At 39.0% G+C, this 25,658-nt stretch overlaps 1 protein-coding gene and 2 pseudogenes across 6 annotated transcripts in view; 1 reads left to right on the forward strand and 2 right to left on the reverse strand.

Annotated features, from left to right (window-relative positions):
* Positions 1 to 15,297: 15,297 nt before the first annotated feature.
* LOC134809325 (uncharacterized) lies at positions 15,298 to 16,137 on the reverse strand (annotated as a pseudogene).
* A 43-nt stretch (positions 16,138 to 16,180) lies between these two features.
* ZNF81 (zinc finger protein 81) overlaps positions 16,181 to 25,658 on the forward strand; it is a 92,962-nt gene continuing 83,484 nt past the window's right edge. The window contains exons 1-4 of one of the 6 annotated variants that reach the window (XM_063804448.1): positions 16,204 to 16,289; positions 19,633 to 19,750; positions 21,956 to 22,074; positions 25,393 to 25,609. In XM_063804448.1, the coding sequence (XP_063660518.1) occupies positions 25,556 to 25,609 (54 nt within the window). In that variant the 5' untranslated portion in view covers positions 16,204 to 16,289; positions 19,633 to 19,750; positions 21,956 to 22,074; positions 25,393 to 25,555. Of the gene's footprint in view, positions 16,310 to 19,448; positions 19,751 to 21,955; positions 22,075 to 25,392; positions 25,610 to 25,658 lie in introns of those variants that run through there. The other 5 variants (XM_054676803.2, XM_054676802.2, XM_063804447.1 and 2 more) reach the window with 5 other exon arrangements.
* LOC465610 (ribosomal protein uL30-like) lies at positions 20,189 to 21,092 on the reverse strand (annotated as a pseudogene).

Here is a 25,658-nt window from a genome sequence, read left to right on the forward strand (position 1 = left end):
CTTTCCACCATGATTGTAAAGCCTCCCCAGCCACATGGAACTGTGAGTTCATGAAACCTCTTTTTCTTTATAAATTACCCAGTCTCAGGTATGTCTTTATCAGCAGCATGAAAACAGACTAATATAGTGAACAAATAAAAGAAGAAATTGAATCAGTGGAAGCTTGCTAACACACATATACATATCTAAAAATGTTTCAGGCACAGGAGAGGAAGAGGAGAAAAAGAAAAGGAAAGTATCCTAATGTTATGTTAGAGGTTTATACTGAAGTGTATGGATGAAATGATATGAAGTCTGGTATTGGCTTTAAAATACTCAACCAATGGGGCTGTTTAACTAGGGGTGGGGAAGTGAGGAAATAAAATAGAATGTTGATAACTGTTGCAGCTGAGTTTTGGGTACGTAGGAAGTCACTATTCTATTTGATCTACTTTGGTGTATATATACAAAAAGTTTACAGTGAAAAGGTTTTAAATGAAGAAAAGAAATGGATGGAAATATTCACAAGTAACAATATTAACATTAGACAAAATATATGTTGAAGTATAGAATTTAAAAAGGGATAAACAGAGGAAGTTCTTAATTTAAAACCATGCAAGCCACCAAGAAGACGCACCAATCATGAGCATTTATATGTGTGTGTATGTGTGTGTGTGTGTGTATGTACTTTTGAAATACATAAAACAAAAACTGACACAAATGGGGAAAATTTTGCGAGTATTCAGTTACAAAGGAAGAATAATATATCTCACAGAAACTGACAAGATCAAATAGATGAAATATGTAAGACACAAAGACTGGAATAATACAATCAATAAACATGGTATTTGATATAGCTATATTCAATCTTTATTTTGTACTCAAGAGAATGCACATGTTTTAAACATGAACAAGACACCCTTAAAAATCCTTGCACTAGTGCAACAAAATAATAAATCTTTAAAATGATATCACAAGGCAATATTCATAACCCACAATGAAATAAAAATGGAGGTAAAAGCAAAGAGACAATAAATATTTCAAATACCTGGACATTAAAAGCACTCACATACAATTAATACTTGGGTTAAGGAGGAAATTAAAATGGATTACCAACTATCTAGTATTATGAGAGCACTACATATAACATCTATGGGCTGGGAAAATTAATATACTTAAGATTATTTATATCATAAAATGCATTTATTAGTAAGCAAGAAATTCTGAAGATGAATTATCTAAACTTTTAGTACACACTGTAGGAAAGGAAAATGAAATACCCACAAAGGAGGTAAGTAAATGTTAAAAACAGAAATTAATAAAATAATGAGCAAAACATTACTAATCAGGGAATTGCCTATTGAGAACATAATGAAATACTCTCTTATATCCATTCATTTGGTAAAAATAAAGCAGTTGGGCAAGATTAAATGTTGGTAAGGATCTCTTATACAGTTTTGGTGGGAATGTAAATTAGGGAAACCACTTTGGAAAGAAGTTTAGCATTTCCTTCTATAATTGGACATCCATACACCTCATCACACGGCAAGTCCACTCCCAGAAATAGCCCCAAGAGAAGCTCTTGCCCAGGTACCCCACAAAATATGTAAAAGGACATTCATGAAAGCCTATTCATGTCATAAAAACCTGGACACAAACCAAATGCTCACCAAACGAGTAAAAATGAACAAACTACAGTAATATTTAACAACACAAAGGGATGCTAAGTGAAAAAGTGTAAATTGCCAAAGATTATATAAAGTATGATACATTCATTACAACATTTTATTATGAACATTTTGGGACATAAAGAAAAGCTAAAAGAATTTTAAAGTGAGTATGCACAAAACCACAACCTAAAAATCTATAACAAATATTTCAGTATATTTGCTTTATCTCATATCTATTCATACACATATCTTTCTTTTCATTCATCACCCCATCTTCTTTTTTTGATGCATTTCGAATTATGTTACAGTCATCAGCACACATCACCCCTAAAGTTTCAACATGCATATCATAAACTACAGTTTAGTATTTGTCTATATTCTAAGGCAAAATTTACACACAGTAAAACACACAAATCTTATGTGCACTATTTGATGAGATTTAACAAGTGAACACAGACTTCTAGTTTCAGCTCTGACATGTTAAGAGCTTGGAAGTAATCACTCCCATCCTTGCAACAATAATAAAGGCTGAACAAACTGAAACTCAATGACTTTTCATAGGCCGTCAGAGAGTTTAGGTCACAAGGCAAACTGCCACCCCCAAGTCTGGAGAGACAGACAAATACAGAGAATCACAGCTGAGATCAGCTTACTTTACCTGGAGCAGAAGCTGCTGGATCCCTAAGCAGATAGGAACACTTCACTGGTGATTTTGACAAATTGCTAGAGGCTGAATATGAATAGCTTGAGAATGAGAAACCTCTTATGGAGGTCTCACGCTTTCCTGGGTTTTACCTCCAGAAAGCCAAGAAGGTCCTCAGGTGAAGATCTAAAGACAATCCCCTCACGTTTCTGGCAAGAGGAGGGCAGGAGGGTAAGAGGGTTCAAGTTGCCATTTTGAAACACACTCAGAGCTTTCTCTGTAACGAAGGACTGCTCTCTAGGGGAAGAAATTTTTCCAGAGACTTGTCTACCTGGGTGAAGGGCACCCAGTCAAAAACATCCTGTATAATCTAAGGGGAGAAAAAAAGGCTAAGAAATACTTTTGAAGGTCACAGCCCAGAGACTAAGGCCCACAAAAAGAGTGAGATTTAATTATAAGATAATGGAACATTTCCTCTCTTTCACTCCTTACTACTGCAGTATAATAACAGTGAATTAAAACTGAAAGAGCTGCAAGACACAGACCCTATTTAATGAAGGCGTTCTTAGGGAAACTCAAAGACACCAGGGGAGGGAAAAAACAAGAACACTGGAGAAACCTGAAGCCTCTGGCATCTAGAACTACAGCAAACATTAAACACAGACCAGCTCCTAGATTAACATAAAACCTCATACTAAAGATCTGTATTTGTTAGATACCTGATACATCATGTCCAGCATTCAACAAAAAATTATAAAACCATGCTAAAAGGCAAGAAAAAATATAGTCTGAAGAGGCAAAGCAAGCATCAGAACCAGACTCGGATATGACACAGATTTTGAAATTATCATGTAGGGCATTTAAGAGAACTATGATTAATATGTTAAAGGCTCTAATGTAAAATGTGGACAACATGTGAAAACAAATGGGTAATTTAAGAAGAGAGATAGGAACTCTAAGAAAATCAAGAGGAAATGCTAGAAATAAAAAAACACTATAACAGAAATGAAAGAATGGCTTTTGTGGGCTTGTAAGTAGCCTGGACATAGCAGAGGAAAGAATCAGTGAGCTTGAAGAAAGGTCAATAGAAACGTCTCAGATTGAAAAGCAAGGATAAGAAAAAATGAAAAAAAAGCACAACAGAATTTCCAAGAACTGTGGGATAATTACAAAGAGTGTAAAATATGCAAAATTGGAAAGCAAAAAGAGAAGAGAGGAAGGAGCAGAAGAGAAATATTTGAAGAAATAATGGCAAGAATTCTACAAAATTAATGGCAAACACCAAACTGCAGATCCAGTAAGCAGGATGTCTTAGTCCACTTAGTGTTGTTATAAAGGAATATCTGAGGCCGGGTTATTTATAAAGAAAAGAAGATTTATTTGGCTCATGATTTGGATGATTGGAAAGTTCAAGATTGGGTATCTGCACCTGGTGAGGGTCTCAGGGTGCCTCTACTCATAGTGGAAAGCTGGCATGTGCAGAGATCACATGGTGAGAGAAGAAGGAAGGGAGAGTGGGTAGGTGCCAGACTCATTTTAACAACCAGCTCTCCTGGGAACTAATAGAGTATAAATTCACTCATCGATGAGAGAGAGCATTAATCTATTCATGAGGGATCCACCTCCATGACCCAAACACCTCCCATTAGGCCCCTCCCCTAACACTGGGGATCAAATTTCAACACGAGGTTTGGAGGGAACAAACATCCAAACCATAGCACAAGATAAATACCAAAACAATCTACACTAGTCGTATGATAGTCGCACTGAAGAAAACCAACAACAGAGAAAATATTGAAAGAATCCAGAGGAGAGGGAATCTTACCACTAGAAGAACAAGATTAAGAATTACATTGGACTACTTGTTGGAAACCATGAAAACAGTAAGAGAGTGGAGAGGCACACTTAAAGTGTCAAAAGGAAAAACCCAACAACCTAAATTCTAGATCCAGTGAAATTATCCTTCGAAAATGAAGGAGAAATAAAGACTTTCAGATAAACGAACACTGAAGAAATTCATTGCCAGTAGATCTGCCTTGCAAGAAATGTTGAAAGGGGTTCCTCAGGAAGAAGGAGAATAATCTAGGTCAGAAACTCAGATCTACTAGGAAGGAAGAGGAAGAATAATTAAAGTTAAAATATTTTATTTTTCTTATTCTTAGTTGATCTAATAGACAACTGTTCAAAGTAATGTATTATATATACGATTATAGCATATTTATAAGTGAAATAAATGACAGCAACATTATAAAGGATGAGAGGAAGGAATTGGGAATGCTCAGCTATAAAGTACCTGTACTACCCATGAAGCAGTATAGTGTTAGTTGAAAGTGGACTTAGATTAGTTGTAAATGTATATTGAAAAGTCTACGGCAACTGCTAAAAAATATTTTTAAAAAGTGTAATTGATAGAGGAGAGAGGAGAGAAAATGGAATCATATAAAATGATTAATTAAAACCAAAGAAGGCAGAAAAAAGGGGAAGATAAAAAAGGAAAAAGTACAAGTACAATAAATAGAAAACAGTTTAAAAGATGGTAGATAATTAAACTACATCAATCATCACTTTAAATGTATTAGTCTGTTTTCACACTGCTATAAAGAACTGCCCAACACTGGGTAATTTATAAAGGAAAGAGGTTTAATTGATTCACAGTTCAGCATGGTTGGGGAGGCCTCAGGAAACTTACAATCATGGCAGAAGGCAAAGGGGAAACAAGGAACCTTCTTCACAAGGCGGCAGGAAGGAGAATGAACACAGGAGGAACTACCACACACTTATAAAACCATCAGATCTTGTGAGAACTCACTCACTATCACGAGAACAGCATCGGGGGAACCACCCCCATGATTCAATTGCCTCCACCTGGTCTCTCCCTTGACTGTGGGGATTATGAGGACTACAATTCAAGATGAGATTTTGGGTGGGGGACACAGCCAAACCATATCAAATGTGAATCATATAAATACACCAATTAAAAAACAGGGAGTGTCAGAGTGCATAAAAAACCAAGACCCAACTATATGCCAATCTATAAGAAGCCCACTTTACATATAAATATACAGATAGTTTAAAAGCAAAGGGGATAAAGAAAGGTATATCCTGCTAACACTAAGTTTAGAGCATTCTAATTTAGGAACATTAAACAAAAACATTCCTAAATGAAATAATAGCAAATAGAATCCAATAGTACATTAAAATAATAATAATATATCTGTACATCTATTATATATCAATAATTTTTTTAAAGAATATTACATCATAACTAAGTAGGACTATATTAGGGTTAAAGGGAAGTTTTAAAATTTGGCAGTATATTAATGTCATGTTAACTGAATTAAACATAGGCAAAATTCATTGAGAGAAAAACCAATACACAGGATTTTAATAACATGAAAGCATGCTCAACCACCCTCATACTAAGACAAAAGTAAATTAAAACTACACTTGAGATATCATTTCCCACCTCCCAGATTGGCAAAATCTAAAAGCTTAACAACCCATACTTTTGGTGAAATTATGAGAAAACTAATACTCTCATCTATTGCTGGGGTGAGTCAAAACAATACAATCCTATGGAGATGAATATGGCAATATTCAATAGTTCAGTTGTTTCTCAGTAGAGCTCAAATAAATCAATGAAATCAAGTCATCAGCATGATTCCAGTCACTAGAATCAAGAAGCATGAAGATATTAGATTAGAAGTAAGAAAAAAATGTGGTTTCAGAGCCAAGACAAACATCTGAGGACCAGTATATCTGACATACTGCAATTGGGGAAGAAAACTGCAATTGATGAGTACAGATTATGTGTCCAGGAGTTCTAGTAGAATATTATAGCAGTACTTATCATTTATTCATTGCACTGATATTTCTTAAGCACTAATTGTGTGTTATACAATGTATCTGCAATCAGAAAAGCAGTAAATCTGATGCTGGGACATGACTATAATTATTCTAAAAAAAAAACCCTACATGCACAGGGAAGGAAAATTCTTTAATAAAAAATGCCAGCTAATACAGAAAAATAATAGAATTAGAGAAGCACATTTTGCCACCCTAAAGTTAATGATTATTTTAGGCAAAGATCATCAATGGACCCAAATTAAGGTTGTCGAGGTAGAAATAATTTGCAAAAGTTTTACTGGAAGCCAAATGTGAGGATCAACCCAGGAAGACACACCAACAAAGTTGATCATGTTCAAGTTTGCCACAGGCTGAAGGGCTTTTATGGGAAAATTTAGAAGAAGGGAGAAGGACTCTTCATGTCAGAGTTGTCCTTTTTATTGGAGGGTGTAATATAGAGGTTATAATCATTAACTATAGATTATAACACATATGCTAAAATGTTCTACACGTAAGACAATCAGTAAAACTTTATGACTTAGCAAAAAATTTGTAAAACATCATGATTTGGAAACAAATTAGTGTCCTTTTTAGTGTCAGTAGGTTATGTATTAATCAATTTGTCAATAGTTTGAGGAACTCATAAGATTTTTTACTCCAGGGACAGGAAGTAAGCCATGAATTCTAAGACTTCCCTGGGTGGGTTAATTTGGAAGCCTGCTAAATGTGACCTGTCAGTTATAAGTGCTAAAACCATTTTTGTGAATGCTTCTTGGGGAACAGATTATTCACAGGGTTCCCAAAGAATGACCCCACAGCTAAATACAAAGGGCAGAGGTGGCTTTTTTTGCAATGGAGAGATTTGGTGGTCCATCCCTTAACCAAGAAGTCAAACTTAGTATAATATTACCAACAGAGTGAAGTGACACATGCCTCCAGATATGACTTACCGAGAGGGAAACATCACCCATGTAGTTTTCTTTTCCAAGTCGTTTGGCCTGAATCCGTTTTTGAGAAAACAGAAATGCAGAACCATCTGTAACTGTAACCATCTGTAACAATTGACATAAGCCCTTCAAAAATATTAACATTGTGACAGACAAAAAAGGCTGTGAAACTATTATAGATTAAGACTAAAGAAGAGATTAGAGACTAAGGAGATACGACAACTAAATGCAATGCATGAACCCTGTTTGGATACAGGATTTTTTTTTAAGTTGTAAAAAAAAAAATTGGAGCTAACTAGAAACATATGGAATTTGGACTGCATAATATTTTTGTATCATTGTTAAATTTCTTAGGTGTGATGAGATTTTTTTGGGGGGGAGGTGTCATGGAACTGTTCTGTATGCTGATGGTGGCGGTGGTTACACAAATCTACACATGAATTAAAATTTATGAAACTGGTCTGGGTGTGGTGGCTTATGCCTGTAATCCCAGCACTTTGCAAGGCCAAGGCAGGAGGATTGCTTGAGGCCAGGAGTTTGAGGCTGCAGTGAGCCATGATCAGGCTACTGAACTCCAGCCTGGGCAACAGAGCAAGACTTCCACTTAAAAATAAATTAATTAGGCTGGGCATGGTGGTTTATGCCTGTAATCCCAGTACTTTGGGAGGCTGAGGCAGGAGGATCACTTGAGGTTAGGAGTTAATGACCAGCTTGGCCAACATGGTGAAACTCCATCTCTACTAAAAAAATACAAAAATTAGCTGGGCATGGTGGTGGGCACCTGTAATCCCAGCTACTCAGGTGGCTGAGGCAGGAGAATGGCTTGAACCCGGGAGGCAGAGGTTGCAGTGAGCTGAGATCAGGCCACTGCACTACAGCCTGGGTGACAGAGCGAGACTCCATCTCAAAAATAAATAAATAAGGTAATTAATTAATTAAACTGTACACCAAAAAGTCAATGTTACTATATGATAATTTAAACATAAAATTTTAAATCGTTTAAAAAAATCTCTCAAATTTCTTAGGGGTGAGAATGGGTTTGTGGCTATGCAAGAAAATGTCCTTGTTCTTAGGAGAGTGGAAATATACACAGATGATCCAATGAGAAAAAGCAGAGACTTTTCAGAGCTTACTATAGTAAGGTATTGGGCCATTATCACTTGGCGTTTGTCAAAGACTCAAAGGCAGGCAGAAGAATGGGAAAGCTTTATATGTAGTAGAAAAAGGGGAAGGCTTCAGGTGTGTCCTGATTGGAGGGTGTTGGAGTGCACAAGCTGGAGGTGGACTAACTGAAGTGGGGCATCCTATGCGATTGATTTGGGAAGTAGATTTGGCTTTTTTTGGTTGGCCCTGAGTTGGAAATTGGGTTAAAAAAATTGAGAAGCTAGATGTCATCAATCAAATCCTGACCATCTGGGCTGATTGCTACTGAGGTTGTGGTTTGGCTTCCCATGCTTATTGCTGTAGAGGTTGTAGGTTAGGATTCTATTGTTATATATGGTCTGGCCATTGCCTGTTTGTATATTCAGTCCCTCAGGAGATACATGCTGAGTATATATCCTGCTGAGTATAAGGAGCATGATGTCTGCAGCTTACTGTACAAAGGTATTGTAAAACAAACACGGTGGAGTCCTCAGTTTCTCTGTTGCCTTCTACCTTGCACCTTTCATCCTTTTTTGCTATCTCTCCCCTGCCCCCATGAGCTCTGACTAGCAGATAAGCCACAATGTTTGCAAAAGTAATCCTCTAAAAATACTGTCCTGAAGGGTTCTGATTGAGCAAGGGGCACAAAAACAGGAACGACCCTGCCACCAACTACGAGTTTCACTTAAAGTCAAAAAATGCTATCCAGGCCAGGCATGGTAGCTCACAACTATAATCCTAGCACTTTGGGAGGCTGAGGCAGGAGGATCGCTTGAGGACAGGAGTTTGGTACCAGCCTGGGCAACATAGCGAGACCCCGTCTCTCTCGTGTGTGTGTGTGTGTGTGTGTGTGTGTGTGTGTGTGTATACACACATACAGCTACCTAAGCCAAAAGCAAGAACACATATTCCACTTTCCCTCATAAAAACCCTGACCCTGCTTCAATCAGGACATCACCTGATGCACCTCAGCTGAATAAAGCCTTTAAGCTCTATAGCAGTCACTTCAATCATTTTCTTTTGACTCTGTTTTTAAATGATGGGGCCTGTATATATGCAAACAGAAATATAAGGCAAATGTGACATAGATGAACAATTGTTACTTCTAGGTGGAAGGTATTTGAATATTCATAAGTGCAATTCTTTCAACTTCTGTGTAGGTGTGAAATTTTTCCATTAAAAAGCTGGGTGTAAAATAAATAAGGTATTATTGCTTGCTATCTACTGAAGTATGTAAATGGTTGTGGTTATTGGTCCTGAGGTCCCTGCTCAGCCATTGAACCTGATACTTTTCACAAAGTTTTCTTTGACTTCTGTCAGTGGAAGACTTTGTAAAATGTTTTCCCCTACTAAAGGGAGGCACACAAGACAAGAGTGACCAGGAGACCTTGGCTGTGGATTAATTTTTGCATCTGCTCTAGGACACAGGTGCTCATCATTATGTCCTTAGCTGCAGATATAAAAATACTCGAACTTTGCATTCTTCTTGGTTTTCAACTGGGTACCCACATAGATGTAAAGAATCCCGACTGACCTCTCTATTTAAAGTGGCAGTTCTGGAAATCAGTATATGGAAGAAATACCTGCACTCCTATGTTTGTTGCAGCACTGTTTACAATAGCTAAGATTGGGAACCCACCTAAAGGTCCATCAGCAGATGAATGGATAAAGAAAACATTGTACTTATACATAATGGAATACAATTTAGCCATAAAAAGAATGAGACCAGTCATTTGCAACAACATGGATGGAACTGGAGATCATTGTTAAGTGAAATAAGCGAGGCACAGAAAGACAAACATCGCATGTTCTCACTTATTTGTGGGAGCTATAAATCAAAACAATTACGGAGATAGAGAGTAGAAGGATGGTTACCAGAGGCTGGGAAGGATAATGGGGGGCTGGTGGGGAGGTGGGGATGGTTAGCGGGTACAAGAAATATACTTAGAAAAAATGAATAAGATCTACTATTTGATAGCACGATAGGGTGACTATAGTCAATAATAACTTAATTGTGCATTTTAAAACGTAATTTAAAACATAATTTTTTTTGAGATGGAGTCTCACTCTGTCGCCCAGGCTGGAGTGCAGTGGCACGATCTTGGCTCACTACAACCTCCACTTCCCGGATTCAAGCAATTCTCTGCCTTAGCTTCCCGAGTAGCTGGGATTACAGGAGTCCACCACCACACCCGGCTAATTTTTGTATTTTTAGTAGAGACGGGGTTTCACCATCTTGGCCAGGCTGGTCTTGAACTCCTGACCTCGTGATCCACCCGCCTCAGCCTCCCAAAGTGCTGGGATTACAGGTGTGAGCCACTGTGCCCAGCCAAAAATTTTTTTTTTAAATAAAAACTAAAAACATGAAGTGGCAGTTCTCCCAGCATTTCCAACTCATACCACTCCCCTATAACATACCCTCTTTAGCGTTTGTCACCTTTGTAATTTGCTCTTTTAAAATGCTTATTGCCTCTATTCCCTGCTAGGATGTTAACTCCATGAAGTTAGGGATTTGGGGGCTGTTTTGTTGAACCAAACATCAAGTACCAAGAACAGTGCCGGATGGTCAATTCATCAAGTATTTATAAGTTCTCCATCTCTTTGGTATTTCATACATTACTTATACCAAATTAATTTTATTATAGCAGTCATGTTGTCCAGAGATGCCTGAAGAGTCTTTTGGGGAAATCATTAATATTTTAAGAAAATGACTCTGAAGTGCGTATTTTGCTGCCCTCTACATTGTATAATAAAGATACTAGAAATAAAGCAGTTGATTACTCCATATATGTAAGAAGCAGAAATCACTGCAGTATCAGCATGAACAAGTAAATGAGCAAACAGTAAACAAATACAATAATTTCTGATACAAAGGAAGGCTATGAAGAAAACTGAAGCCTGGCGAAGAGCTCAAGTGTTGGGATAGACCAGGGAAGAAAGACCTCTGAAGAAGAGACATTTGAGCAGGTAAGTGACTCGATAGAGTGACCCATGGAGCCAGGGGCAGCAGTAAATGTCAAGGCCATGGAGCACCTGCCTCCCTGTTCATCCCACCACTAGGTGGCATCTCTGGGCTGCAGCCAAATGTTTTCTTGCCCCATTAAAGGGAGAGATGCCACTTTTCTCCATACAGATTTTTTCTTTTTATCAGTTAGATATTTATCTGTATTAGTCAGGGTTCTCTAGAGGGACAGAACTAGTAGGTGATATATATATGAGTTTATTAAGCAGTATTAACTCACACAGTCACAAGGTCCCACAATAGGCCATCTGCAAGCTGAGGAGCAAGGAAGCCAGTCCGAGTCCCCAAAGCTGAAGAACTTGGAGTCCGATGTTTGAGGGCAGGAAGCATCCAGCAGGGGTGAAAGATGTAGGCTAGGAAGCTAAGCCAGTCTAGCCTCTTCACGTTTTTCTACCTGCTTTATATCCTGGCTGCGCTGGCAGCTGATTAGATGGTGCCCACCCAGATTAAGGGTGGGTCTGCCTTTCCCAGCCCACTGACTCAAATGTTAATCTCCTTTGGCAACACCCTCACAGACACACACAGGATCAATACTTTGCATCCTTCAATCCAATCAAGTTGACACTCAGTATTAACTATCACATTATCTAACATCTTAATTTTCCCAATTAATTTAAATATGTAGTTACTTTTAATAATATAATTAGCTATGATCGTGCCACTGCACCCCAGCCTGGGTGCAGTGTGAGACTCAGTCTCTAAAATGAATGAATGAATGAATGAATGAATATATGCACCTACCACCCAAAAGAAAAGGTAAGGACTTGATGATAACCTCTATCTATCCATGGAGTCCCCCAATTTGTTGCCTTGCCCTCACCCTCAACTGAGGTAAATATCATCCTGAATCCCAAGTTCGTCGTTTTTAAATTTCTTTTTAATGTAATTTTATTGCAACTACACAAAATCCTAAATAGTTCATATCCTTTATATTAGTAGCTTTTTTTTTTTTTTTTAAAGAGACAGGGTCTTGCTCTGTCACCCAGGTTGGAGTGCAGTGGCACTATCATAGCTCACTGCAGTCTTGAACTCCTCAAGAGGCTCAAGGGATCCTCCCACCTCAGCCTCCCGAGTAGCTGGGATTACAGGCACAAGCCACCACACCTGGCTAATTTTTAAAATTATTGTAGGGACGGGGATCTCACTTTGTTGCCCACACTGGTCTTGAATTCCTGGCTTCAAGAGATCATCCCACCTTGGCCTCCCAAAGTGCTGGGATTACAGGCATGAGCCACTGTGCCCAGCCTATATTAGTAGCTTTTAAGTTTATAAAAGTGTGTTATGCTTTATATAATCTTTTGGGATTACAGTTCCTCCCCCTTAATATTCATCCATATTGTTGGGTGTTGTTCTAGTTCATTCATTATGACTTCTGTTGATGAGCATCCATTTTTTTTTCCAGGTTTTGCTGTTGTGAACAGGATGCCATGCTGGTATGGCTTGAATATTTGTCCCCTCCAAAACTCATGTTGAAATTTATCCCCAATGTAGCAGTATTGAGAAGTAGGGCCTTCAAGAGGTGATTGAGTGTTGAGGTCTCTGCCCTGCCCTCATGAATGGATTACCCCATTAATGAGTTACCATGGGAGTGGAACTAGTGACTTTATAAGAAGAGGAAGAGAGGCCAGGTGCAATGGCTCATGCCTGTAATCCCAGCACAAGGTCAGGAGTTCGAGACCAGCCTGACCAACATGGTGAAACCCTGTCTCTACTAAAAATACAAAAATTAGCTGGGCGTGGTGGCACGCGCCTATAATCAGGAGGCTGAGGCAGGAGAATCGCTTGAACCCGGGAGGCAGAGGTTGCAGGCAGCCGAGATCGCACCACTGGACTCTAGCCTGGGCGACAGAGAAAGAATCCGTCTCAAAAAAAAAAGAAGGAGCGACCTCAGCTAGCATGCTCAGCCCCTTCACTGTGTGATACCCTGTGCTACCTTGGGACTCTGCAGAGAGTCCCTACCAGAAAGAAGGCCCTCACCAGTTATTGCCCTTCAACCTTGGACTTCTCAGCCTCCATAACTGTAAGAAATAAATTCCTTTTCTTTAGAAATTACCCAGTTTCAGGTATTCTGTTGTAAGCAACAGAAAACAGACTAAGAAACATGCATATCCTAGGTTTCTTGTGCAAGTGTTTCTCTTGGTTACGTTCATGAGAGTGGACTCACTGGATTGTTAAGGTATGTATATATTCACTGTAGGAGAAAATGCAAAAATATTTTCTAAAGTGGTTGCACTGATTTACATTCCTTCAACAGGGCAAAAAGATCCTGTTGGCCCACATACTCTCCAACTCTTGGTATTGTCAGACTTTTACATTTTTGCAATTTGAATGGGTATAAAATGTCATTTGTATCATGTCTTGATTTGTATTTCCCTTATCACAAATGACTTTGAACATCTCTTTATATGTTTGCTGGCTCTATATTTCCTTCTTCTCTGAAGTGGTCTAACAGAACTTTCTTTTTTTTTTTTTTTGGCACTATTATAACATCCAAGAACACTAACAGTGATTCTTGGCACTCTATTAGAAGTGTATGCATGCCAAATATGCTTCCACTGATTCCATTCTTCTTTCATTTATTCATTCAACAAACATTTGCCCAGACCAGGGATGCAGGGGCAGAATGACAAGCTGGGATAATCAAAGTTCAACTGCTATGGTTCAAATGTTTGTCTCCTCTGAAACTCATATTGAAATTGCCATTGTAACAGTATTAGGAGGTGGGACCTTTAAAAAGTGAATAGGTCATGGAGGCTCCATTCTCATAAACTGATTAATGCTGTCACTGAGGAAATGGGTTAGTCACCTCAAGAGTGGGTTGTTATAAAGTGAGCCCAGTCCCTTGTGCTTTCTCTTTGTTCATACACTTGCTTGCCCTCTTGTCCTCTGCCATGGAATAATGCAGCAATAAGGCCCTCACCAGATGCTGGCACCAAGTTGGACTTCCCAATCTCCAGAACTATGAGCCAAATAAGCTTATTTTCTTTATAAATTACCCAATCTGTGATATTCTGTTACAGTAGCAGAAAATGGACAAAGATACCAACTCTCTAAAAAAATTAAAATGAAAATCGGACTATAAAAATCTGCCTTGCTATTCATCAGGATGGAAGAACAGACACATATAAAGCCAAATGCAAAATTCACAGGAAACATTATTTCTTCTAAGGACAGGCTGCAGTTGTAATGCCATAAAGAACCCCTACTTTAAGTGCCTATTGCTTTCTTGGTCAATGAGAAACTTTGTTCTCTACAATCATAGACTATCAGAAACTTTGCTGTTTGAAATGATATCAGTAAGAGGGAAACATCTGATTCTCATGGGAGATTCTAAGTCACTTCCAGACAGAGAAGCAAGATTCAGTTTTCAACCCAGGTGCAAAGCTTTAGGCAAGAGTTATCTGGGGACACAAAATTCTACATCTAAATTGTTTCCAAGGAAACAGCACTCTGGGTTCACTTCACAGTCCAGACCTGACAATTACCCTTTACATACAGCCCTGCTTTCCTTTGAGCCCACTAAAACACTGCTTCATTTAATTTCATCTGAACTCCACTATTCCTCAAAATCCTATAAGAACTCTATCTTTTCCTTTGCTTAGTGAGCTGCCCATGGTGCCCCTGGTGTGCAGTCTCCCTTATTGATTGCTGGATCTGTCAGACTAAAAATTAGTTTGAGGCTAATTGGACTAGGACACCTCTAACCTTCGAGATTGTTAAACCGAGGGCCAGAGGGGATAAGACTGGATTGAGAGCCCCCAGCAAGTCCACACTTCAGCCTACACCAGGTCCTCTCAAAATATTTTTTTCACCTGAGGATTCAGAAAGGCTTTCAGGAGGGCACACAGGCTTCTAGCTCTGTCAGGATTCTCTGGAGGAGGAGATATTTGAACTTGATTTTGAAGGATGAATAGGCATTCTTACGTGAAGGACTGCACGACTTCTTCCCCTTCTGCTCCAGTGACATCTCCCAGAGGGCAGGGGCATCTCCAGAATTTACACATTGGAGGTGATATGGAGCAGCAAACTGGTTGAAGGGTAGAAGCAGAGCCTTGTATTAAAGCTACATTTCCAAAGTAAGGGCACCATGACCACATATATTTTACTTCATGAGGAAATAAAAATAATAAAGTTTCCTAAAGATTTTTATTGACATATTGCATTGGACTAAGGACACATTAAAAATTATTAGTATTGGTACTACGTAGTCCCTTTTTAGCTGGGGTAGATGGAGTGGGAGATAAGGTAAATTGCTGCAGCATTCAAACCCCGCATCCAAGCCCCACAGGCACAGCAGGAGGGGAACCCAGCACTCTGAGTTCTCCCTTTTTCCCACCTCATGGCATATTCTAGGAGGGCTTGCATAACCATGATTTCTCCTCCTCCTCCTCCTTCCCTTGTGGTATGTCCTAGGAGAAGCCTGTAACCAGCCTGACATCTCCCCGCTTCTCATCCTGTGGTATCTGCCAGGAGATAGCCGCGGCCGCCCCTGACTCTTTCCAAGAGGCCCTTCAGTTTCTCGGAGCGGTATCACACAGATCCATAGACTACAGGTCCAAAGACCCCTCCTCCAGTTAGCCCGCCCAGAGAAACGTCCCCACCCGTGCTCCCTGCCACCAGCGGGACAGCTCCACCTGAGTTTAGAGCAGACAGCTCTAAACTCACAGCCTGCTCTGTGAGTTCAGAGGTGTCCTCATCCTCAATACGGATGGACACTCCTCCAACATGGTGTACCCCATGGGGAAGCGCGACGTAGGCGCGGCCATGTTCCCCACCTGACCACGCCGCCGAGGGGCACCGAACGTCCCAAAGCACCCACTTCCGTAACTTCTCCATGTTGACTCCTGGCTAACAGCAGCTTCAAAGGTGGTTTTGCGCACGCGCGGACCCCCCCTTCCCTCATTCATGTGAAGTCCCAAACCCCGAAAAAGGGCGGTGCTAGGGGTAGTGACCGGAAGCGGCTGCGGTTCTCGCCGGTTCTCAGCCGGGGTTTGATAGTTGTCAGGAGGATTCGACGTTCAGTGCCCAGGGATGTGGAGGTGATGGGGGGCCGGGGAGGGTGAGTGCTGGGCGATTCTGTGTGGCCAGTGATGGAATCGTTTATCTAACTTGAGTTGGATGATTCACTCATCATTTTGCAGGCTTTTCTCTTTTCTAATATCACCGTTAAGGTCTTAAAGTTCATTCTAAGCCCCATTGGGTTTGGAGCATTATGTTTTTTAAGAGTGTTAACTTGTATTCATTTGTCTTTTACCCGGGAGTTATTCAAAAGTGGGGTTTCATTGTGCAAAAGTTTATCTCTGTAATGGATCTCTAACCTTAGTTTTCTGTGTTAGAAAAATATCTACGTGAAGCTCATTCCTTGAAATATAAGGAGACTTATGGCCTAGTCCGTGGTGAATTTTTAGAAACGTTCTATATATAACTTGAAAATAATATTTAATTATTTAGTCGTCAGTTGTGTCATAGAAAATCTATCCTTTTTTGTCTGCTTCTTCTATTACTTCGAGGAGAGAGAAATTCTCCACTGTGATGGTGATTTGTCTGTGTCTCCTTACTGCTGTCTGTGATCCTCTGTGAGTTACTTTTTGTATAAAGTATGAGACTTAGGTCGAGGTGCATTAATTTGCTTATGGATGTCCAGACTGAAGCACCATTTGTTGAAAAGACTATCTTTCCTCCATTGACTTGTCTTTCACCATTGTCAAAAATAAGTTGGCCATACTTGTGTGTGGGCTCTTTCTGGGTTTGCTATTCAGTTCATTGTCTATGTGTCTATCCCTCTGCCAGTACTACCTTGCTGTCTTGAATTGGATAGAGTGATTCCTCTCACTTTATTCTTTTTCAAAATTGTTTTAATGCCTCTGGTTCCCTTGCCTTTCCTATATGCATTTTAGAAAATCTTGTCTCTATCTACAAAGCATCTTGCTTGGATTTTGATAGGAATTGCATTAAACCTGTATACCAACTCGGGAAGAAGTTAAGTCTTAACTGTGCCAAGTCTTCCAATCCATATACATAGTATGTCTCTCTATTTATTTAGATCTTTTAAAATTTCTATAAATGGTGTATTTTAATTTTCATCACCCAAGTTCTGTACATGTCTTATTCAATTTATACCTAAGTATTTAATTTTTTTGGAGTGGTCATAAATGGTGTTATCTTTTAAATTGCTGCTTATATATAGGAATACAATTGAGTTTTGTCTGTTGGTCTTGTATCCTGCAATCTTGCTGAGCTCAATTATTAGGTTTTACACCTTTTTTGGCAGATTCCTTGGGTTTTCTGCATGAGCAATCATGTCATATACAAACAGGGATAGTTTTATTTCTTTCTTTCCAATCTTTATACCTCTGCTTTTCTTCCCTTATTACACTGGCAAGAAGTTCCAGTACTATGTTGAATAAGAGAGTGGACATCTTTGCATTGTTTTCAGTCTTAGGGGGAAAATATTCAACCTTTTACCATTAAGTATGATTTTAGCTGTAGGGCTTTCTTTTTTTGGACCCTCTTTTTTGGTTGAGGAAGTTCCCCTCTATTTTTAATTTCAAAAGTAGTTTTTATCGTGAATGGGTGTTGAATTTCATCAACACTCTGAATTTTGATGATCTTGTGATTTTTTTTCTTTTTTAGCTTGTCAGTATGGAGGGTTATGCTGATTGATTTTTGAATATTGAACTAGTCTTACATTCCTGGAATAAACCCTACTTGGTTGTGATGTATAATTCTTTGGATATATTGAAGGAATTGATTAGCTAATGCTTTTTTGAGGATTTTTGCATCTAAGTTCATGGGAAATATTTGTCTATAGTTTTCTTTTTTATACTATCTTTGTCTGGTTTTATTTTTTATTTTTGAGACAGGCTCTCACTCTGTTCCTCAGGCTGGAATGCAGTGGTGTGATCATGGCTTACTGCAGCCTTGACCTCCCAGCCTCAAGTGATTCTTCCACCTCAGCCTCCTGAGTAGCTGGGACTCCAGGCACACGCCACCACACCCAACTAATTTTATTATTTTTTGTAAACCGGGTCTCACTATGTTGCCCAGGCTGGTCTCAATCTCCTGGGCTCAAACAGTCCTCCTGCCTCAGCCTCTCAAAGTGCTGGGATTACAGGTGTTAGCCACTGCTCTTGGCTTTGTCTGGTTTTAGTATTAGGGTAATACTGGCCTCATTGAATGAGTTGGGGACTATTTCCTCCTCTTCTGTTTTCTGGAAGAGATTGTGTAGAATAAGTACTAATTTTTATTTAAATATTTAAATATTTGGTAGACTTCTCCAGTGAAGCCATCCGGGCCTGGAAACTTCCATTTGGAAGCTTTTTGATCATGGCTTCAATGTCTGTAATAGTTATGTAACTATTCAGATTGTCTATTTAATATCATTTTAGACTACAGGTTAAGCATCCCTAATTCAAAAATCTGAAATCCAAAATGCTTCAAAATCCAAAACTTTCTGAGTGCCAACATAATGCCACAAGCAAAATTTCACACCTGATTTTGTGACAGGTCACAGTCAAAATGCAGTGAAAACTTTGTTTCATGCACAAAATTATTAAACATGTTATATAAAATTACCTTCAGGCTATGTTATAAGGTAACATAGTGTACATGAAACATAAATGAATTCTGTGTGTATACTTGGGTCTCATTCTGCAAGATACTTTATTATGTATATGCATATATTCCAAAATAAAAAAAAACTGAAATCTGAAACACTTCTGTTCCCAAGCATTTTGGATAAGAGACATTCAACCTGCATTTAATAGTGGGTGAATTGTGGTACTTTGCATTTTACAAGGAATTGGACTGTTTCATCCAAGTTGTTGAATTTATGTGCACAAAGTTGTTGTGGTATTCCCTTACTATCCTTTTAATGCAAGCTTGTCCAACCCGCTGTCCGTGGGCCACATGTGGCTCCGGACAGCTTGGAATGCAGCCCAACACAAATTCGTAAACTTTCTTAAAATATTGTGAGTTTTTTTTGCATTTTTTTTAAAGCTCATCAGCTATCGTTAGTGTTAGTGTATTTTATGTGTGGTGAAAGACAATTCTTCTTCCAGTGGGGCCCAGGGACGCCAAAAGATTAGATACCCCTGTTTTAATGGCTGCAGGATCTGCAGTTACATCTCTGTGTTTCATTTCTAATATTGGTAATTTGTGTCTTCATGTCTTCTCTCTCTTTTTTTTTTTTTTTTTTTGCAGAGACAAGTGAACATTTATTTTTGTGCCTTTCTTCCTATGTGTATTTCGAGTCTTTTTCAAAACAAGTCCCCAGGAATCTCCAGATTCAATTATGTCCCTGGGCTTGGTCGACTGCTGCAGGATTCTTAGGAAGCATTATACAAATGCTAGAGTTACTCATTAACCAACATTAAACCCTAGGATAGAAGATGCAGCAAAGCAGGACTCCTTCCTCCGTGGAATGTGCTGATTTCAGATGAGGCCGCAGCCAATGTAGAAAATGCTGGAATTTTTCCTTGGAACTGGACTGTGATGAGAGGTGCTTGCCATGAACATAAGCTACTGTCTTTTCTTTTCTTTCTTTCTTTTCTTTTTCTTTTTTTTTTTTTTTTTGAGACGGAGTTTTGCTGTTGTTGTCCAGGCTGGAGTGCAATGGCGCAATCTCGGCTCACCGCAACCTCCGCCTCCCAGGCAGGTTCAAGCGATTCTCCTGCCTCAACCTCCTGAGTAGCTGGGATTACAGGCATGCGCCACCATGCCCGGCTAATTTTTGTATTTTTAGTAGAGACGGGGTTTCTCCATGTTGGTCAGGCTGGTCTTGAACTCCTGACCTCAGGTGATCCGCCCGCCTTGGCCTCCCAAAGTGCTGGGATTGCAGGCGTGAGCCACCGCGCCCGGCGAGCTACTGTCTTTTCTTTGACCCTTCCTTTCCAGTTTTTGAAGATAAAGCAGGAGATAAACTTCTCTGAAGATACTTGATAAAAATTCCCCCCAAAAATAAAAACACATGCTTCCACTTCATTGATACAAATTTACTGCAGTTTGGCACCTGGGTCTAGTTCAGCTGGTGGATGAGCAGATTGATGTGTTCACCCCGATAGCCAGGTGTGCCCGTCTCCTTGAGGAAGCCTACTCTATTTTTGGTAGCATGACGGGCCACTGACAGGTGGAAAGGGCTCAAGAACCATGAGATCTCCTCGAAATGCTTCCCTGGGAAGGCAATTTCATGAATGAGGTCTTCCAAGCAAATGACACCAAACTTCCCCAGGTGCTCCTCAATCACTGTACTGTCTGTCAGAGGGATGGTCTTATTCTTGACCTTGGCTTGTCTATGTTTAAAAATGAGTTCCCGGACAGACTTCAGATTTGGAAATCCCCAGGTCACATAAGGTTCCATCATACGCAGCATTTTTAGGTTCTGGGAGGTAACTTTTACAAAGACACCACTAAAAATTTTCTTTAGGCGGTCTTGCAATGGTTCTCTGCACCAGTAAACTCACACCATCAATCCTTTCGATGTGTATGACAAAGGCCAAGGAATGTTTATCTGGCAATTCCAAGGCATGAGGTTTCACTTCTAGTCGTCTGAGACGCACCTTGTCACGTTTCTGCCGGCAGGAATCATGTAGGAATGATTCCAGTCACTTAAACCTAAGCCCTTTTCCTTTCCTCTGCTCCTTCTTTGCCAAAAGTGCCTGCTTTGCCTGGGTGGCTTTGAGGGCTTGATAAACCTTCCTCTTTTTTTCAGGAGATTTTCTGGAACCAAAGGGATTTTTCTTTGCTCTTGCTCTGCCATCTTTCTAGTCGTGTCTTTTTTATCTTTGTCAATCTTGCTGGAGGATTACAAGTTTTATTGTTCTTTTCAAAAGACCAGCTATTGGATTTATTTATTTTTTTCTATTGTTTTTCTGTTTTCAATTTCATTGATTTCTGCTCTTGTATTTATTACTTCCTTCCGCTGAGTTTGAGTTTTCTTTTTCTAGTTTCTTGAGGTGGGAGCTTAGATTATTGATTTAAGACCTTTCCTCTTTTCTCACATAAACATTTAGTGCTATAATGTTCCCTCTCAACAGTGCTTTATCTGTACCCCACAGATTTTGATATGTTACGTTTTTCGTTTTCATTCATCACATTTTAATTTCCCTTGGGACTTCATCTTTGATCCATGGATCATATAGAAATATATTATTTAAAGTATCTGGAGATTCTCCTGTTATCTTTCTGTTGTTGATTGATAGTTCTATGCTATTATAATCAGAGAACATACTCTGTACGACTTCAATTTGTGGAGGTGTTTTATGACCCCCGGTGTGGTCTATTTGGAGAATGTTCAGCAGGTGCTTGAAAGGAAGGTGCATTCCATTAGTGTTTGGCTGGAGAAGGCTGTGTATCTTCAAAAAGGTTTTCTGTTCAGCGAAGTCACCTTTTTCCTGGTCCGTTAACAGGAATGGCTTTTCTTGGAGCCATATTGTTTTGGCGGGGGGAGTCTGTTCCTGTTGATGGTTCTGAGTTGTAAGTTTCTGCAGTACCTTTTGATGATATATGGGAGGATAAAGGAAAACCCAGGGAACTCAACCACTGTGCTGTTCAAGTCCTGAGGTCTGCAAGCTGTCCTCCTTACCTTTCTACCTTTCAGAGTCTTCCGATTTGTGTTTGTTGTTTTAATTTTTTTTCTGGTCTCTTCTACATGTACTAACCTCTTCTTTCTTTTCTGTGTTTTGGTTTTGTTTTGTTTTTTTGATAGAGTCTCACTCTGTCACCCAGGCTGGAGTGCAGTTTGTGTGATCTCAACTCACTGCAACCTCTGCCTCCTGGGTTCAAGCGATTCTCCTGCCTCAGCCTCCCAAGTAGCTGGAATTACAGGTGCGTGCCATCATGCTAGCTAATTTTTGTACTTTTAGTAGAGACGGGGTTTCACCATGTTGGCCAAGCTGGTCTTGAACTCCTGGCCTCAACTGATCTGCCAGCCTTGGCTTCCCAAAGTTCTGGGATTACAGGTGTGAGCCACCACACTCGGTTTCTTTTCTTTTCTTATATTAACTTTGTTAATTTGCATTTTACTAGGGAAGCACTTGTTTTATGGCAGTATTAAAATGCATTGCTATACAGTTATGCATAATGTTCTGCAATAACTGCTTTAAACACCTTCCTATCTGGGAAAGATTTTCCTCTCATTTTGAATATATGTATATGTGTATGTGTGTGTATGGTTTCTATGGTTTTAAGGCTCTTCCATGATGTAATAGGTATCCGTACTTCTTTTTTATTACCAAATAATACTCTATTGTATATATATGGCAAATTTTGTTTATCCATTTATCACTTGATGGACATTTGGATTATTTCCACTTTTTGGCTATTATGGATAATGCTGCTGTGACTATTTGTGTATAAGTTTTGGAATGGACATATGTTTTAATTTCTCTTGCATAGACATGGTCTCCTAATCAAATGGAAGATTTGGGTTTTGATTTGTATTTTCCTAATGACTGATGATGATAATTATCTTATGTTATTCCTATATCTACACACACACACACACACACATTCTTGACTCCTTTATCTGATTTGCTAGAGAGTTTTTTTTATGACATTGGTCATTTCCATTTGTTTATTTTTTTGAGACAGTTTCTCACTCTGTCATCCAGGCTGGACTGCAGTGATCCAACTGTGGCTCACTGCATCTTCGACTTCCCAGGCTCAAGCAATCCTTCCACCTCAGTCTTCCTGAATAGCTGGAACTACAGGTGCACACAACCATGCCTGGCTAATTTTTCTATTTTTTTGTAGAGATAAGGTTTCACCATGTTGCCCAGGTTGGGCTCAAACTCCTGGGCTCAAGCGATCCTCCCACCTTGGCCTCCCAAAGTGCTGAGATTATAGGCATGAGACACTGCGCCTGGCTACATTGGTCATTTCATTTCTTTTTTTTCTTTAAACCTCCTATATTTATTTGATTTAGTTAAGGTTTTATTAATTACTTCCTGGTTTTGGTTTTTGTTTTGCTTAATTTTGTTTTTTCTAATTCTAATGTTTTAGGTCAAATATATAGCTCATTTTTGGGTTGTATTTATTTTTAATTAAAACCAAAGCTATTTAAAGCAGTAAGTTTCACTCCAAATACAATGCTGTATTCCGTAACTTCTGGTAAAATTTGTATAGCTTCTGTATTGATTTCCCACTTTGATCCTGGGTTATTCAGGAAAAAGTTTTCTTCCCCTTTTAAAAAATAAGATTTATTTAGGTATATTCCAATACCATAAAATTCACCCACTTAAAGTATGTAGCTCAGTGGTTTTTAGTATATTAACAGAGTTGTGCAGCCATCATCACAATCTAATTTTAGAACCTTTTCAACACACCCAAAAGAAATCCTGTCCTCATTAGCAGACATTTACCATTCATGCCACCTCATACTCCCAGCCCTAGGCAACCATTATTCTATTTCTGTCTCTGTGGATTTGCCTATTCTGGATATTTCACATGAGTGGAATCACAAAATATGTGGTCTTTTGTGGCCGGCTTCTTTCACTTAGGGTAGAGTTTTCAGGGGTCATCCATGTTGTAGTAAGTATTAGTACTTCTTTTGTATTACCAAATGTTATAATATTCCATTGTGTATATATGCGAAATTTTATCCATTCATCAATTGACATCAAACATTTGGATTGTTTCTACTTTTTGGCTGCTATGAATAATGCTGCTGTAAATATTTGTATACAAGTTTTGGAATGGACATGGGTTTTTAAAAATTTCTCTTGCATAGATATCTATGAGTGGAATTTCTGGGTTATATGGTGACTTTATGGTTGATATTTTGAGAAACTGCCAAACTGTTTTTCAGAATGAGTGCACCATTTTATAATCCAACCAGCAATGTATGAGAGCCCCAATTTATTCACAGCTCACCAACACTTGTTACTGTCTTTTCTTCTTATGTTAGCCATTTTAGTGGATGTGACATGGTCTCCTAATACATGAAAGATTTTGGTTTTGATTTGCATTTTCCTAATGACTGATGTTGTTGAACATCTTATGTTACGATCAGAGAATGTAAACCTGTCAATTCCCAACATTAAAACATTTATCAGATTTTTTGGTGGCCAAGTTATTTGAAGGAATTTTGTAAAAGTTCCATTACTATAAGAGAATAAAGTATATTTTCCCTCTTGTTTTGGTATAACATCCTTTTTATGTTTTTAAAATTTAACTTGTTCATGCCTTTTATTTTATTTTACTCTTTATATATTTTACTTTCTCTTTTCCTCTTCATCCCATTCCTACTTCCATTGTCTTAAGTTCCTCTTTTTTAAGTAGATATTTTTCCTTTCTTAACAAGAATGACTAAATCTACAGTGCCTCTAATAATTGATCAGAATAAAATTGTACCTCAACTTGGACACAGAGACACCCTCTCCTCCCTAGTTCCCTCAACGAGGAAACAGTTTTACCTCTGGATATTTTTGAGTTAATTAAAAAACTTTAGTCCCAGGCTATTAATATTTTTCTTATAGCATGTCTCTTCTGTTTCAAGAAATTTTACTTAACTTTTTTATTCTGAATTCAGGGTCATATTTTCAACATCTGTTAAACAGAACCACATTTATTTTGAACCTACCATGGAAAAGGTATCATATGATATAACTTTGACGGCGTGAACTTTGGAGCCTTGGTAGACTGGGTTTGACTTAACACCACTAAACCTCTAATTCTGTGTGCATAAAATGAAATAATAATGATTATAACAACACACAGATGAAAGGATTGTTGTGTAAATTACCTACTATTACATGCTTCCTTATAACAATACTTGGTAACATGTATTAAGTGTTTACCTGGGGCCAGTTCAGCGCTAAGTACCATTGAAACATAATCTCATCTAATTTTCATAACCACTTGAGATAAATATTTCAAATTCATTTTGAAAAATAAACCTGAAGCAGCTTTTTCATGTTCTCATAGCTAAAAGTTGGCAGAGCTAGAATTTAAACCTTTATTAATTTTAGTCCAAATCTCACGCTCTTGCTCATATTCTATTTTAATTGATAAGCAGAATATGTGTTTCTTGGACTTTATCTACTTCACAGTATCCAGTGCAGTGAACTGTACTTTGGTTCCCCCAGGAGATGTCTGTGTAGTAAGTGCTATCTGCCTCTGATCATATGGACACTGTCTTTCCAGAGTTCTTGGAGTCTCTGCGGAGTCCCTGGGCCAGATCTCACAGTGAAAGCTGCAGGATCTTCCTTCTGACCCCAGCAGTCCCTGTTGAGTCCACCGATCCCACTGGAATTATAAAGTTGTCAGCAAGAAAGCCCCAGGGCTGAAGTCCAAGTCCGTCGGGAACATGCCAGCTAACGAGGACGCTCCCCAGCCAGGGGAACATGGCAGTGCCTGTGAGGTGAGGAGGAGGAAGAGGTGCCCAGGGATTGGAATTCATCCACAGCCCT

This window comes from Pan troglodytes, chromosome X (genome assembly GCF_028858775.2).
Source record: "Pan troglodytes isolate AG18354 chromosome X, NHGRI_mPanTro3-v2.0_pri, whole genome shotgun sequence".
Lineage (NCBI taxonomy): Eukaryota > Metazoa > Chordata > Mammalia > Primates > Hominidae > Pan > Pan troglodytes.